This window comes from Salvelinus sp. IW2-2015, unplaced genomic scaffold (genome assembly GCF_002910315.2).
Source record: "Salvelinus sp. IW2-2015 unplaced genomic scaffold, ASM291031v2 Un_scaffold16431, whole genome shotgun sequence".
Classification (NCBI taxonomy): Eukaryota; Metazoa; Chordata; class Actinopteri; order Salmoniformes; family Salmonidae; genus Salvelinus; species Salvelinus sp. IW2-2015.
In genome coordinates, this window is record NW_019957583.1 from 192,786 (window position 1) to 205,568 (window position 12,783).

Here is a 12,783-nt window from a genome sequence, read left to right on the forward strand (position 1 = left end):
AGCATCTTTCTCTCCCACTGCAGAGGGGCACAGCAGAACAATACATCTAACGGCCGTGGACTGGTATAGAGAATGGAACAATGATGGAAAGAGGAAGATTTTTTGGATGACATTTGAAAGTGCTCTTGATAAAACCATGTCTATTGTGGTCTGATATATCAACATGTTGGAAGAGGGACTCTGTACAGGTTGTCATTGTTAAGCCAGATTTTGACCATATTAATGGGATTAATATGCTAATTGCAAGCAGACCATCCAAATCATCAGTGTTGGGGCCAAAAGTGTGTAAGCTAGTCAATTTGGTTGTGCATCAGCAGTTTTTCTCTTTTGTCAGTCACTGACAGTCACTCAATTAGCTTTCAGCTTACACATTTTAGATTGATAAATTAGTCTAGCCAGTTATCTGAAGTTGTAGTAATCATAGCTGAGTACCAACTGGACATGCAGGGCACGTGCCCAAGGGCCCTTACCTCCAGGGGGCCCCATTGATTTTGTTAGTCACTCTCACTCATGGCATAAGTCATGGCAAAAGGTGTAGAATTGCAGGAAATTCACTTTAAACATACATTTTTCTCTGCTGTCACAAAAAAATGACCCCCCCCAACCAAACATCGCTTAGGGCCCCCAAAAGGCTAGAGCCGGCCCTGGATGGAGTAGACAAACACATTCTGTGATGAGTCTGCTTTTCACATTTCTTCTTGTGTAAAACAATGTTTGGTTGTTATTCTCCATGGACAGTCTGTACACTGTGTACATCATAGGTCCCATTATAGACAGATGCTGCAGTGAAACTTAAATGTCTATATCTGGGCATTTGTGATTAAAGCTAGTATCCTTAGTTGCTACGTCCTTTTTTGGACTTTTTGAGGTTTGAGGAAATTGAGGATATACAGTATACCCATTGATTCTTGAAGAATATAACTTAAATGCCTCATGAGCTTTGTTCAACAGTTGTATCCCACCAGAACCCAAAATATGAGTTTGTTTTACTCCAACGTTTGTAAACAATGTAAATGTAAATAAACACTGTATAGCTTTAAAACATGGTTACAACAATCATTTTGATATTATGGATGGTCAGTCCTTGCATCCATAGCTCTGTCCAAGAATTTGATAGTGGTTACATTTCTCCAGGCACATCCCTAAGTTTTTTTTAACTAAAACAGAGGCAGGGTAACAGCTTTTTAATTGTTTCAATTAAGGGTTCTAACTTTAAATGGTGACAAATGTATCAGTAATGTCGCAATGAAAAGACAGAGTAGATTCTCACTGCCTTATTGTTTTGGGGCAGACACCAGTACTCTCCACTGCAGACCTTTGCATACATAAATCAGCTTTTAGTTGTCTTGCACCTTATTAGTGGAACAGTCTTCAACATTTTCTTACAGGTGATGTTCTGGTGCCTCTGGCAATTCAGAAAACTGATTGAGGACCGTATTACTGTTGAATGTGTTTGTTTTTTATGACCGTGTTTTTCTGCTTGCATTTTTGTATTTATATTGATTTGTGTATTTTCTGTCATTTATGTCATTCAGGACTCATCTGTAAAAGAGACCTTGGTCTCAGTTTGACTCCCTGATAAGATGAAGGTTAAATAAAAAATAAATACAGGAGTCAAAGTTAGGCAACACTGTCACCTTCTGGTCATAGGATAGTACTGCACACCGAAGGCAGACGTTTTCTCCAACTGTCACGTCTCATTCAGTTTGCTTGGTAAACTTTTTTACCAACAGTTTGCTTTCAACTCAAACTATTAATTCAAAGGCATAGCTCTTTGCTCTTTGTCTATATATCCGTGGGATAAATAAGATGGTTTCAACAAAATCTAAAATACAGAGCGATTTTGAAATACAAGACTTTTAGATCGAGAGCGTCTCATTTTGATGGTGCTAACAACGGATGTCTTCAATGCAAATGTTCTAGATTTAATCCATTGACTTTTGAAAGGATAACTCATCATGCGATACAAATGATTTAAAGCATGCTGTTCTGAAATCTACTTATAAACATGCAATTAAAAGAAACAAAAGCAGTCTTATAACACCCCATTACCAAGAAGCAAGCAACTTAATAATAAATAAATAACAAAAACAAATAACTATCAATTTACCCGTCTTCTTTTTCTCGACTCTCCTCGTTTTCGAGTTATGACAATAGTAATTATGATAATAATAGAAAAGAATAATGACGATAACAACAATAAAGATGAACCTTAAAAAAACAGCCAGCAATACTACTAACAACAACAACAATGCTATTATTGTTGTTTTCAAATTGTAATATTTATCACAACAATACAAGTGATAACAATACTAATGGGTATCTGGTAGTAGAGATAGGTGAAATGTAAAGGTAGCTACACGCCTGCTTCATGCTCTAAAACCTATTGGTGACTAGACGCAGGATATTGAAGTATCTCGGTCCTTGCCAAATGTTGATACTTTTTTAAAAGTTATTTTTGAAAATGATGAAATACATAGCACTATGGTATATAATATAATGTTCATAATGTGTGAAACAGCCTGCATTACGCACAAGGCAATCTATTCCGTGTTGTTTAGTTTCCCCCTACTAGTTTAGTTTTTTAAATATAAAATGAGGATTTCATATTGAACGACTACTCTGCACTTCCATTCATGCGTTAGATGCCAAAATGGTCGTCTGCCAGATAAGACTTGTTAAAGTTCAAATGTGCCATTCCATTTCTGGTTTACGGCACAGGAAACGTATAATTGATAGCAGAACTTGCATGTGGGTTTGTCCATGTCCGTATGTCCCAAAGTTAACCACTTACTGTCGTTCCCACTGGCACAGACGTCAGTTTAACGTGTAATTTTCATTTACATTAGGTTTCGTTGTCAACTAACTTGAATTCAACGTGAAATCAACAAAACATGTCACCACGTCATTAAATTTTGGTTAAAAGTTGGGTGAAAGAAATATGACATTTCCTTACATTGATGATTTTTTTGCAAATCCAATCAGTTTTCCACGTTGATTCAACGTCATCACATTTTTTTTTTTTTTTTAATGACGTGAAACAACGTTGATTCTACCAGTTTTTGCCTAGTGGGTTATTTCTCTTGTCTTTTGCACGGAGGATGCTAGATCGATTTCTAGATAGTCTTTCAAAAGTGTGCACCGCTGAAGATTTTTTACAGAATTGAAGGTAAACGTTCAGTTCTAATAGCCATTTTTTTTGTATCTATTGCGTGAGTAGTCGAAACGAAGATAAACAGAGGAGATTCTGAATTCGCAAAAAAAAATGTGAGGTGGAAAATGGTGCACACTGGAAAATGTTTTTAACTCTTATTGTCATTATTTGCCATAGTCTGGCCACGGGCCTAGACTACTATGCTACATGAATTGTTTCAACCCTTGACCTACGAATAGGCTACTGATTTCGTCTATACCAGACAAACAGGTATACAAATACATGTGTTGGTAATTTGGCAAAGGCCCCATGCTGGAAAATATTGACTCGTTTTCCTTTGAGGAAGCAGTGTGTTGCACATAGCCTATGAATAGCGATTTCCAGTAATGTGGCCCGTGCACTCAACTCTTTAGTGCACGTGCTCGACCTTCCAACCTCAAGGTTAGACTTTTGCATTGTGCTGATTATAAGATATGCAAATCAGCTCGTTATAATATGGTTTAATTCTACTAATGCAGTATTTTACTATTCTCAGCAAGTAATGCACTCACAATTCTATTTTCATAAAAACCAGTCTTGTTTTATATAGATAACGACTCATGCATGCATGGACAGCCCCGTGGGTTTGTCTTTAAAAAAAAGCACAGCATTCCAGGTTTGAGAGGGAATATCTGCATAAGATCGATTCCATTACCTTCCAGAGCAGCGGCATAGTATTTAGAGCCTTTATCAGTTGTAAAACTTTATAGCAATCTGGGGGCTCCGTTGTCATGGATACAGTTATACGAGTTTGGCGGTCGTTAGTCTCACCATTTGGAGAGCAATTCTTTGTGATTATGAAAAAGGAATGTTCGGAATATGTAAATTGTCGTTCCTTGGTTGCACAAAAAAAAGTTGGGTCGAAAATTGTACTTTGCATATAAGATAGTCTTCTATCTGGGCTCCTAGGACATGGCCATCATTCCAAGTTCCCCCACAAATGTTTAATTGCTTTAGTGCAGCCCGCGAGACAAAAAGTAAACAGCCGCATGAGACTGGGGTTGTCAACGTCAAAACTGCAGTGTCTGGAATACAAACGAGGCCAAAAGCCCGCCGGAAACGATTGGATTAGTTTTTGCAAAGGAAGATACAAATTCGTTTGGTTTTGGATCAAGAGGCATATAGCTTTAATCCAAGGATGTTTGTCATACGTCAATATCCTCGAAGTCTGGTAAGCTTTGGTTACTTTTTTGAGTGTAGTTTTACTGTAGGCTAATACGTCTTCCCATAGCTTATTGTTGTTATTATTTACCATCCCATGGGGCAGGCTTTACAGAAAAATATGGGAACAGTTCATCCCACGAGGCTACGTGTGCAGTCCAAGTTAAAGCTACATTGAATGACGTAGCGTAGGCCTACTGTAGAATAGGTAAATTATATAGAATATAAACAATTTAAATATAGGTGATGCTTTAAAAGTTGTATAGATAGACCTATGTTAATGACACATGTGCAGGCCTATGCAATACTAACGCCGTAGCAGTAGCAATTGTCCTTCTGCGCACATGCAAACGTTTTATAGAACCTTCTACATCTTTCTCAGTTTTAACGTTGTTTTTCTTCTAATATAGGCTATATTTTCCTCAGACACGGTGCTTATGTATTCTTCTGTCGAAGTCTGACCTTAACATGTGTAGGCTAATAGACTTTATCGTGAAATATTAGGCTATCAGTTTGCAATAGTGCTTTTGTTGACCAATGTGCTTTTTAGCAAAACGATTACCTGCAACGAATCTATCATTTCTATCGGATGGACAGTTGCAAGGGCCTATTGGTTTGCGAGAAAGAAAATGATTTGTTACTCGATTGGAATGTAGGCTAGTTATGTTTCTTAGCTATGTGTTTCATATGTACGAAATATGGTTATAGCATACGGACCTTTTAGTTTTGATCAGTTGGCTAGTCTATAATTTAGTGAAATGTAAGAAGTAGGCTACATATTTATGTATTAGTTGCACGCAGTCTTTGTTGTCTGTCCAAAGCCAACATATGGTATTAGTTAGCCTGTAAATGCAATGCATCAAGAAAGGTGTATAAACCTCTATGCCCTACAAATTCACAATATTATATCTGTGCCCACTATTCAACGTGTGCATTCAACGTGTCATGAGCCCTTCGAATGATTCAACTGTACAGTGACATCTGGAGGCCACAAAGGATGTGGACTCGGGGAGATTTCCAAGACGTTCAAATTTCCCTTTGTTTTAGTAAACATCGTTTTTAACTATAACCTTTACTTGCATTCAGCAGTATCTGTATTCTCTGTCAATTTTCCACGTGCACATTGTCCCCTAACTTTTTTTTTCATCAAACCTTTCACATCAATGCTGTAGACTTCTCCATTGATTGGTCCTTGTTGAATGAACACTGGGCCTGCCTATTTAGGATACATATTTTGCGCATACTTGGCACCAAAGAGCACATATAATTCTATCGTTGAGACACACAGGTGTTTTCATTTGTTTCTAAATTCAGAATTTACGCACGTGTTTCGAAATGAAACCCTCCATTTGTTTTGTACACTGCTGCTACTCGCTGTTTATTATCTATGCATAGTCACCTCACTCCTACCTACATGTACAAATTACGTCAACTAATCTGTACCCCGGCACACTGACTCGGTACCGGTACCCCCTGTATATAGCCTCTTTATTGTCATGTTATTGTGATACTTTTTATTATAATTTTTATTTTATGTTTTACTTGAGTTTATTTGGTAAATATTTTCTTCAACTCTTCTTGAACTGCACTGTTGGTTAAGGGCTTGTAAGTAAGCATTTCACGGTAAGGTCTGCACTTGTTGTATTCGGTGCATGTGACAAATAATGTTTGATTTGATTTAGATTTTTTTTTAAACATACCTGCTATGCCAGCTGTTTTTTTTGGCCATATTGCCTAATGCAGTCAAATGTTGCTGCTTAAAAAAATACAAGACTATTACAACTTGAGGCTTAGTTGTAACCCTGATTATGGGCCATGACATTTAATTTCTTGTAATTTCAAACATGCAATACTAGGTAGGCTATATCGAATATTCTACAATTAGTTTTTACGTCAGCTCGTTCGTGTGCCCAGAATAGGCCTATCCTCTAACCAAATATGAAAGACAGTCCTGCATTAAATTATTGTTTTAATGCCATATTGTAGTGTCTATAGGTGTGACTGAAATAGTCCTTTACATAAATTAATAAAGCAATTTCACCACTTTTTAGGAATGTGTGTGACGGGTACTTTACATTTCTTTAAAAATGACAACAACTGTAGATTTGCGATGTGTCGCTAAGAAGGTAAGAACGTTATAACTATTGCTGTTATAGCTATCGGCTTTAGTTGTTACTATTGTTATCATTATTGTATTATTACTAAACAATACAGCGTTAAAAATACATTTACAAGATTAATCCTTATATATTTTATCCATTGTTGGAAAAATTCAAGATTGTCTGTAAAGCTGGGGGGTTTATGTACAAACAATAAACAAAGTTTACAGAATATAAATAATCAACAGCAATGACTCATTAGGTTATAAGGAGCCATGGCTAAGGTACTGTATATAACCTGTACTAAAAAAGAAATAAGTGTGTGATTGTACAAAGTATGAAGTAATCATCCATTTAAAATAAGATATGTGGTCATAATGTCTGTGCATAATGATGTAAGTGATAGGCTATTGCTAGGCGTGCATTTGAGCTAATAACTCTTGCGATGTATATGACATTGCTGCACATTTCGTCGAATTCATAGGCATAAATCTGACTGATAAATTTGCCATTTTAACAAAGGATTGTAGCCGAAGCGAAACGCTGCTTAATTTTGACAACAGGTTTGAAAGCTTTAATCCTATAAAATCATACACGTTAGGAACGGATATGAATATGCTCATACAGCTTGGAATAGATGCAAGCCAGGCGTAAATATATTATTAAACCGAGTGAGTGAATTACACACTGTGTCCAAAATATAATTTAATGCAGATATTCCATCTAGCAGTGAACAACATGTCAATCTCTGCCATTTTGAAAGCCATTTTGAAAACAACTCTGCTACTTCCATTGACACATTGGTGATATGCATTTCATTTAATTAAAGATAAGCTATGGCTATATGAGAATGGATAAGAAATCTGCAACCTATTACAGAAATCAATTAAACAGGAAGTTCTGGCAATAGCAGATTTAGGCGCTTGAATTAACCAGCACCGCAAGGGGAGGAGCCTGCCCGTGAACCCCAGACGCTATTGGGTCCCTTGCAGGAAGCTGCTCGCCAGACTCTTTTCGCGAAAATATGTCCTAGCAATGTCATGCTCTGAGAGATTCGTTTTCACGGCGTCCTTGGTTAACTCTTTCGTGGACTGCCGTCCAAAGGAGCCCCCCTCTGTCGCCCACCCACACCAGCACGCCGCCCGCTCTGACCCGGACTGCAGAGTCCAACATAACTGGGGTTCCGTGCCAAACACGGCCATACCCGGGACAATGAACCAGCACCAGCCGTTGCAGCCGCAAGAAGCTATGGCTCAGCCTCGATACCAATACCACCAGGGAATACTGAACTGGGACGWGCCACACTTGAGCCCGGTCCGGGTGCCGCAGGTCAGTGCGTGCCCTTACAGCGCGTCAAACAGAAAAGACGACTCCTCCTATTTGCTCCTGGAACCGGACAACCACTCAAAACCGTCACCGGACGTGTCTGCCTTTACCAGACTAATGTCAGAGATGGGCTCCATGACGGGCGGTTCTGGTCCAATTCAGGGCTACTTCCGCCCGGAGCAGTCATACTCGGGGATCAAAGTCCAGGAGTACAACAACAACGTGCACGGCTTGCCCACGACCAATCCACCGCGCGCTCCCCACTCAGTCTCGAGCCATTTGTACCACTTGAGCTTCCCGGTGCTGCCATATCCAGACACGGACATCAAGCGCGTTATTGATGACTTAGCGCTGGGCAGCAGTGAGTGTCCAGCCCAGAGAAGCGATAGCAGCAGCATCACCCTGGCCAGCAGTCAGACCAACACGGAAGACTTAGTCATAGGTTTACGACGAGACAAGCCCCCATCAGACTTACCCAAGGGCGATAAAGGTCCCAGACAGGAGTCGCAAGGTGGGTAAATGGAATGAAAAGTAAAAAAGCTCTGAAAAGATAGAACGCGACCATGGCAATAGCCACAGGAAAACATGATCCGGTCAATCGAGACAAGGTGATTTTTTTTACTAAGGCTGTTAAAGGGAAGAGAGGGGAGAGGACAAAGGGAGCCATTGCTCAAAATGWATTTATTGCACGGAACTACCCTGCCAGGCTAAATTGCACTAAATTTTACTGTGCGCTCCTTTGAACATCAAAACAGCGGAAGTCTCCTTTGTGTTTAGGGACAGTTAGCTAGGTGTAGCATACAATTGATTGTGGGCCCAGGTTTATGTGAGGGTAGGCTATAACCGACTGACTCAGTCTCACAATAAAATATAGGCTAAAGCTAATGCTAGCTTCTATTWGCCTGTTGCAATGCTAGATGCTATAGCTAACATGTATATAGTTTCGTAAAATGAGCACTGAGAGATGCCATAAAATATCCAATTTAAAAAGGGGGTCATATAACACGGACGTTAACCAATGACCCAAATATTTACATATTTCAACTCAGGTTGTAAAGTCATCACGCATGACAATATTTGCCAAAAATTACGTCATTTTGTTCAAAATAATACTTTTCTTTACAACTATACCATGTTTGTCAATAGTAAATGTCGAAATAAGTTGTCCAACGGCATTTGGCATATTAAAAATGAATTGTCATTATAGGCCTAGTGAAACAGATTAATGGGTCAACAACAACCCATTTCTACTTAAGATTTTCAATGAATTTGTTCATTTTCGTGTGAAATCTTCTGATTTCTACATCCTACTCAGAATAGAGCTTTGTCATATAATGATTTATGGAGTAGGCTAGCATCATTTAGCCAAACAATAGCCTATGCCTCGCTGTAAGGCTACACACCATTCACATCATCTGCTACATTCAGATAGACTACTACTTAGCATTTTGTCCATTTACAAAAGAAACATAGGAAAATATTGAGATGTGTAGTAGATTTGATGCAAACATGGGTCTAGCATCGTTTTTTGTTTGACGTATGGGTTGCTAGGCAAATTGATTTGACTCCAGTAGGCACAACAGTCGTTAAATTCAGTACCATACTTGTAAGACCTATTCCTATGCCTCTCCTATGCATGTGTAGTCCTACATATTTCAATTTGTCCTTTTGATAATAGTTTGTTCTTTTGATAATACCCTATTCACGCCCAAGTAGAATGTACGTCGTTTTAGCTAAGGCCTACGTGATAACAAACCCCGCATTCCAGAGAACTACCAGAGAACTAGCAATCAGTGAATTAGAAGAGAAAATAGAACACAAAACAATTGTACTACCTCTATCTCTCTCTCTCTCACACATACACACACATGCACATACACACACACACATAGGGGGAGAGAGGCATGCCATGTGACATTATATCCCGTCGTAAACTGAAATTCTCAGCCAGGTGCCCGCGAACCATTATAGAAATGTGCATATCCTGGAACAAATAATTTGCGTGCGGCCAGTCTACCACTAAATACATGTTTTGTCTTGTTTTGACAGAGGATGCAACATTCGAAAATGATGCAACCAGTGGATGGCTGTGGGCGAAGGCGGGGAGGAAGAAGCGCTSTCCTTACACCAAATACCAAACCCTGGAGCTGGAAAAGGAGTTCCTCTTCAACATGTATCTGACTCGCGATCGCCGCCTGGAGATCGCTCGCAGTGTCAACCTCACTGACCGYCAAGTCAAAATCTGGTTCCAGAACCGCCGCATGAAGTTGAAGAAGATGACACGGGAACACAGAACCAGGGACACGGTCACACATTTCCCCATCTGATTCCTCACAAACATGGTGCGCAGAGACAGGCCTACATGGACAGGAGCACGGGATGATGCAAAGTCAATAATAGGATGGACCATATACTGAAGGATGTGGAGATAGAGGTTCTGATCTGAAGGATGGCCTGGATGAAAGTACTGTCTATGTCCTATACACTTTGCATGAGGATATGGTGGCTCTTACCGGTTACACTTGAGTTTTTCCATGATGGAGAAATATCGGGAAGCTTTTTCTTTCTCCATACCCCTGTCCCGCAACACTCTTCATAAAAGCACTTTATTTTATCATTATTTAAACAACTGTCTTGTAGTTGTTTCTTGATAGCTCAATAGAATGATTGCAACGTTGCTTAACTGGTATTTTTTGCCAGACATAGGCTACCGTCTTGAATCGAAAACTATTGTTTACAGTTCATGCTAGGCTATGGGAAGCTAATTTTAAAGGATGACTTTATTTATGACGCGAGCACTATTTTATTTATTTTCGGACGCAATGTATTTGTAAGCGCTGGAAAATGTGCACCAATAAGCACAATATGTTGAACTTTTGTAACGGATTTTAAACATGATTTCTTGTTTATACGGAGTCCTTTTTCAGCTTGACTTGAAACAAAGGATGTGTCGATTACAATAATGAATGATTTGATTATATATAAAAAGACCTCTTTGTTTTCTAAATGAGAGCATTTGAATTAAAGGTTACGCTTTCGGTGATATAGGGAAACGTGTTCCTACGCACATGAGCCCTTTGAGGTTCCAAAAGGCAAGCCTGGGATATAATATATACTTTTGTCTTGTATTATTAATTTCTAGGCTAATATTTGTTTTGATATAGTTTCGCCTATCACTTCTGCTTGAATAAATATTCCCCAGTTCCCATATTTTTTCATTTGCAACTTCGATATGTATAGATAGATGGAGAAAAACTGACAGAATAGTTTGATTTGAGTACATCCCATTGCAACAACTTGGGGTTCTAGACACCTATTACCACCCTTGGCCAATTCCTCTTCCTAGGAGCCTTCTCCTACCAGGTCATATGAGCTCCAGTAATGTGATTATTTTATCCTGTAGTGATGATTGTAATTGCTGTAACTATGATTATTAGGCTAGTATTTGTGGTTTGCAGTAGCATAGTTGTATGTTGTCATTTCCTTATCATAACAAGCAATGCCAGTGCATATATTTGGTTTATACAAGGCCTATTTTAAAACAATTTAATCTGATTTAGGAGTGATTCCTTGTAATAACTAATAATGGATATAATATACTTTTACAAGGTTAGCCTACATCTATCGTGTCCCTTTAACCTTCTTTCCCTTGTTCACTAGCTGCGTTCAGTGGCCACCATTTTTTGTAGCCTACCTTCTGAATTCAAAATATGTATATATTTTTTTTTCAAAAGCCAAGTTGCAGATGCCAGAGTTTCCGTTGCTGATTTGCGGGTTGTTAGCCAACATACAGGACGGTCTTTAACGTCCTCTGGGAACAGTGTAGGCTTACATGCATTCCACATAGAATTCCCTCTTTTTTTTTTTGTCTTCCAGATTGTTAGAGATTGGTCGAGCTGGAATTATGTTCTGGTCTGTGACATTTATAGCCTTTTACCAGATCATCATGATAACCACGGCACGTAAAAAATAATAATAACGTGCGTGTATTTAGTGTGTGCATATGATTATTTAGTCCCCATTGATTCCATTGGTATCTAGATTTATGGATTCATTCGACGTTATCTATCGTTTCATTCTGCATGGACTTTCTCTGATATTGTTTGAATATGAAKATTTGATGGAAAACACATGCCGCAACTTCCCCACACTGGATACTGGATATGATCGTTTTGTCTGTTGGCCTTTTGTCTTAAAAGGAAACTGTGTAGCGTCTCCTGCTAGCATCGCCATATTGAAGAGCGCACGATTTTAGTGACGCTGTCTGGGGCATCCAGGTTTTATCAGGGGCAATTGACAGGGCATTTATTGTAGACTCAGGAAGTCAGGGTAGCGGATGTGTCACAGGGATTCTAGTACTGTACTTTTCACTACAATAGTATTGCCTGCTATTGTGGTTAACAAAGACGTCTTAACGTGCGTTATAGGCCTTTATGTGCATGATTGAAATGGCATGGGCATGCTACTTCCTCTCATATTCTTCATTCCTGCTGTATTGCAGTTTGTATCTTGTCTCGTTTTATAACTGCTGATCACTTTAGTAGGCTAGTATATATGGAATAAAGGCTACATAAAAAAAAAAATGTTATTCATCTAGCGGAACCAAGAATAACGTTTATGGATGGTCACCCACGTTTATAAGGTATGGGAACTTGTCCAGTGGCTCAATCAGGTTCTCTGAAGGTCTTTGAAGAGAATATGAGACAAAGCTGTTGTGTGATTTAGGTAGTTTCAAGTTGTTGGGCTGGACGCTTATCACAGGAACCTGAAACTACCTGAATTACTCCAGTACTGCACATCAACGCCCGTGCGTAATGGACGAATGCAACAACAACGAGAATGAGCCGTTTCCACACGTCTGCGCACTACCCTCCATTTTGTAATTGCACACTAAAAATGTATTCAATATGATCTAGAAAAGTTGTTATTGACTTACTGCACATGGGCTTGTGGAGAGTTAAAACGGTCTACTTTAAAGCCTCACCCAAAATACCTGTGTACACT

At 39.0% G+C, this 12,783-nt stretch overlaps 1 protein-coding gene across 1 annotated transcript; it reads left to right on the top strand.

Annotated features, from left to right (window-relative positions):
- The first annotated feature begins 7,457 nt into the window (after positions 1–7,457).
- hoxb10a (homeobox B10a) lies at positions 7,458–11,711 on the top strand. The gene is made up of 2 exons (XM_024146535.2): positions 7,458–8,290; positions 9,829–11,711. The coding sequence occupies exons 1-2, from the start codon at positions 7,489–7,491 to the stop codon at positions 10,104–10,106; spliced, it is 1,080 nt and encodes a 359-aa protein (XP_024002303.1). The 5' UTR covers positions 7,458–7,488; the 3' UTR covers positions 10,107–11,711.
- The last annotated feature ends 1,072 nt before the right edge of the window (positions 11,712–12,783 follow it).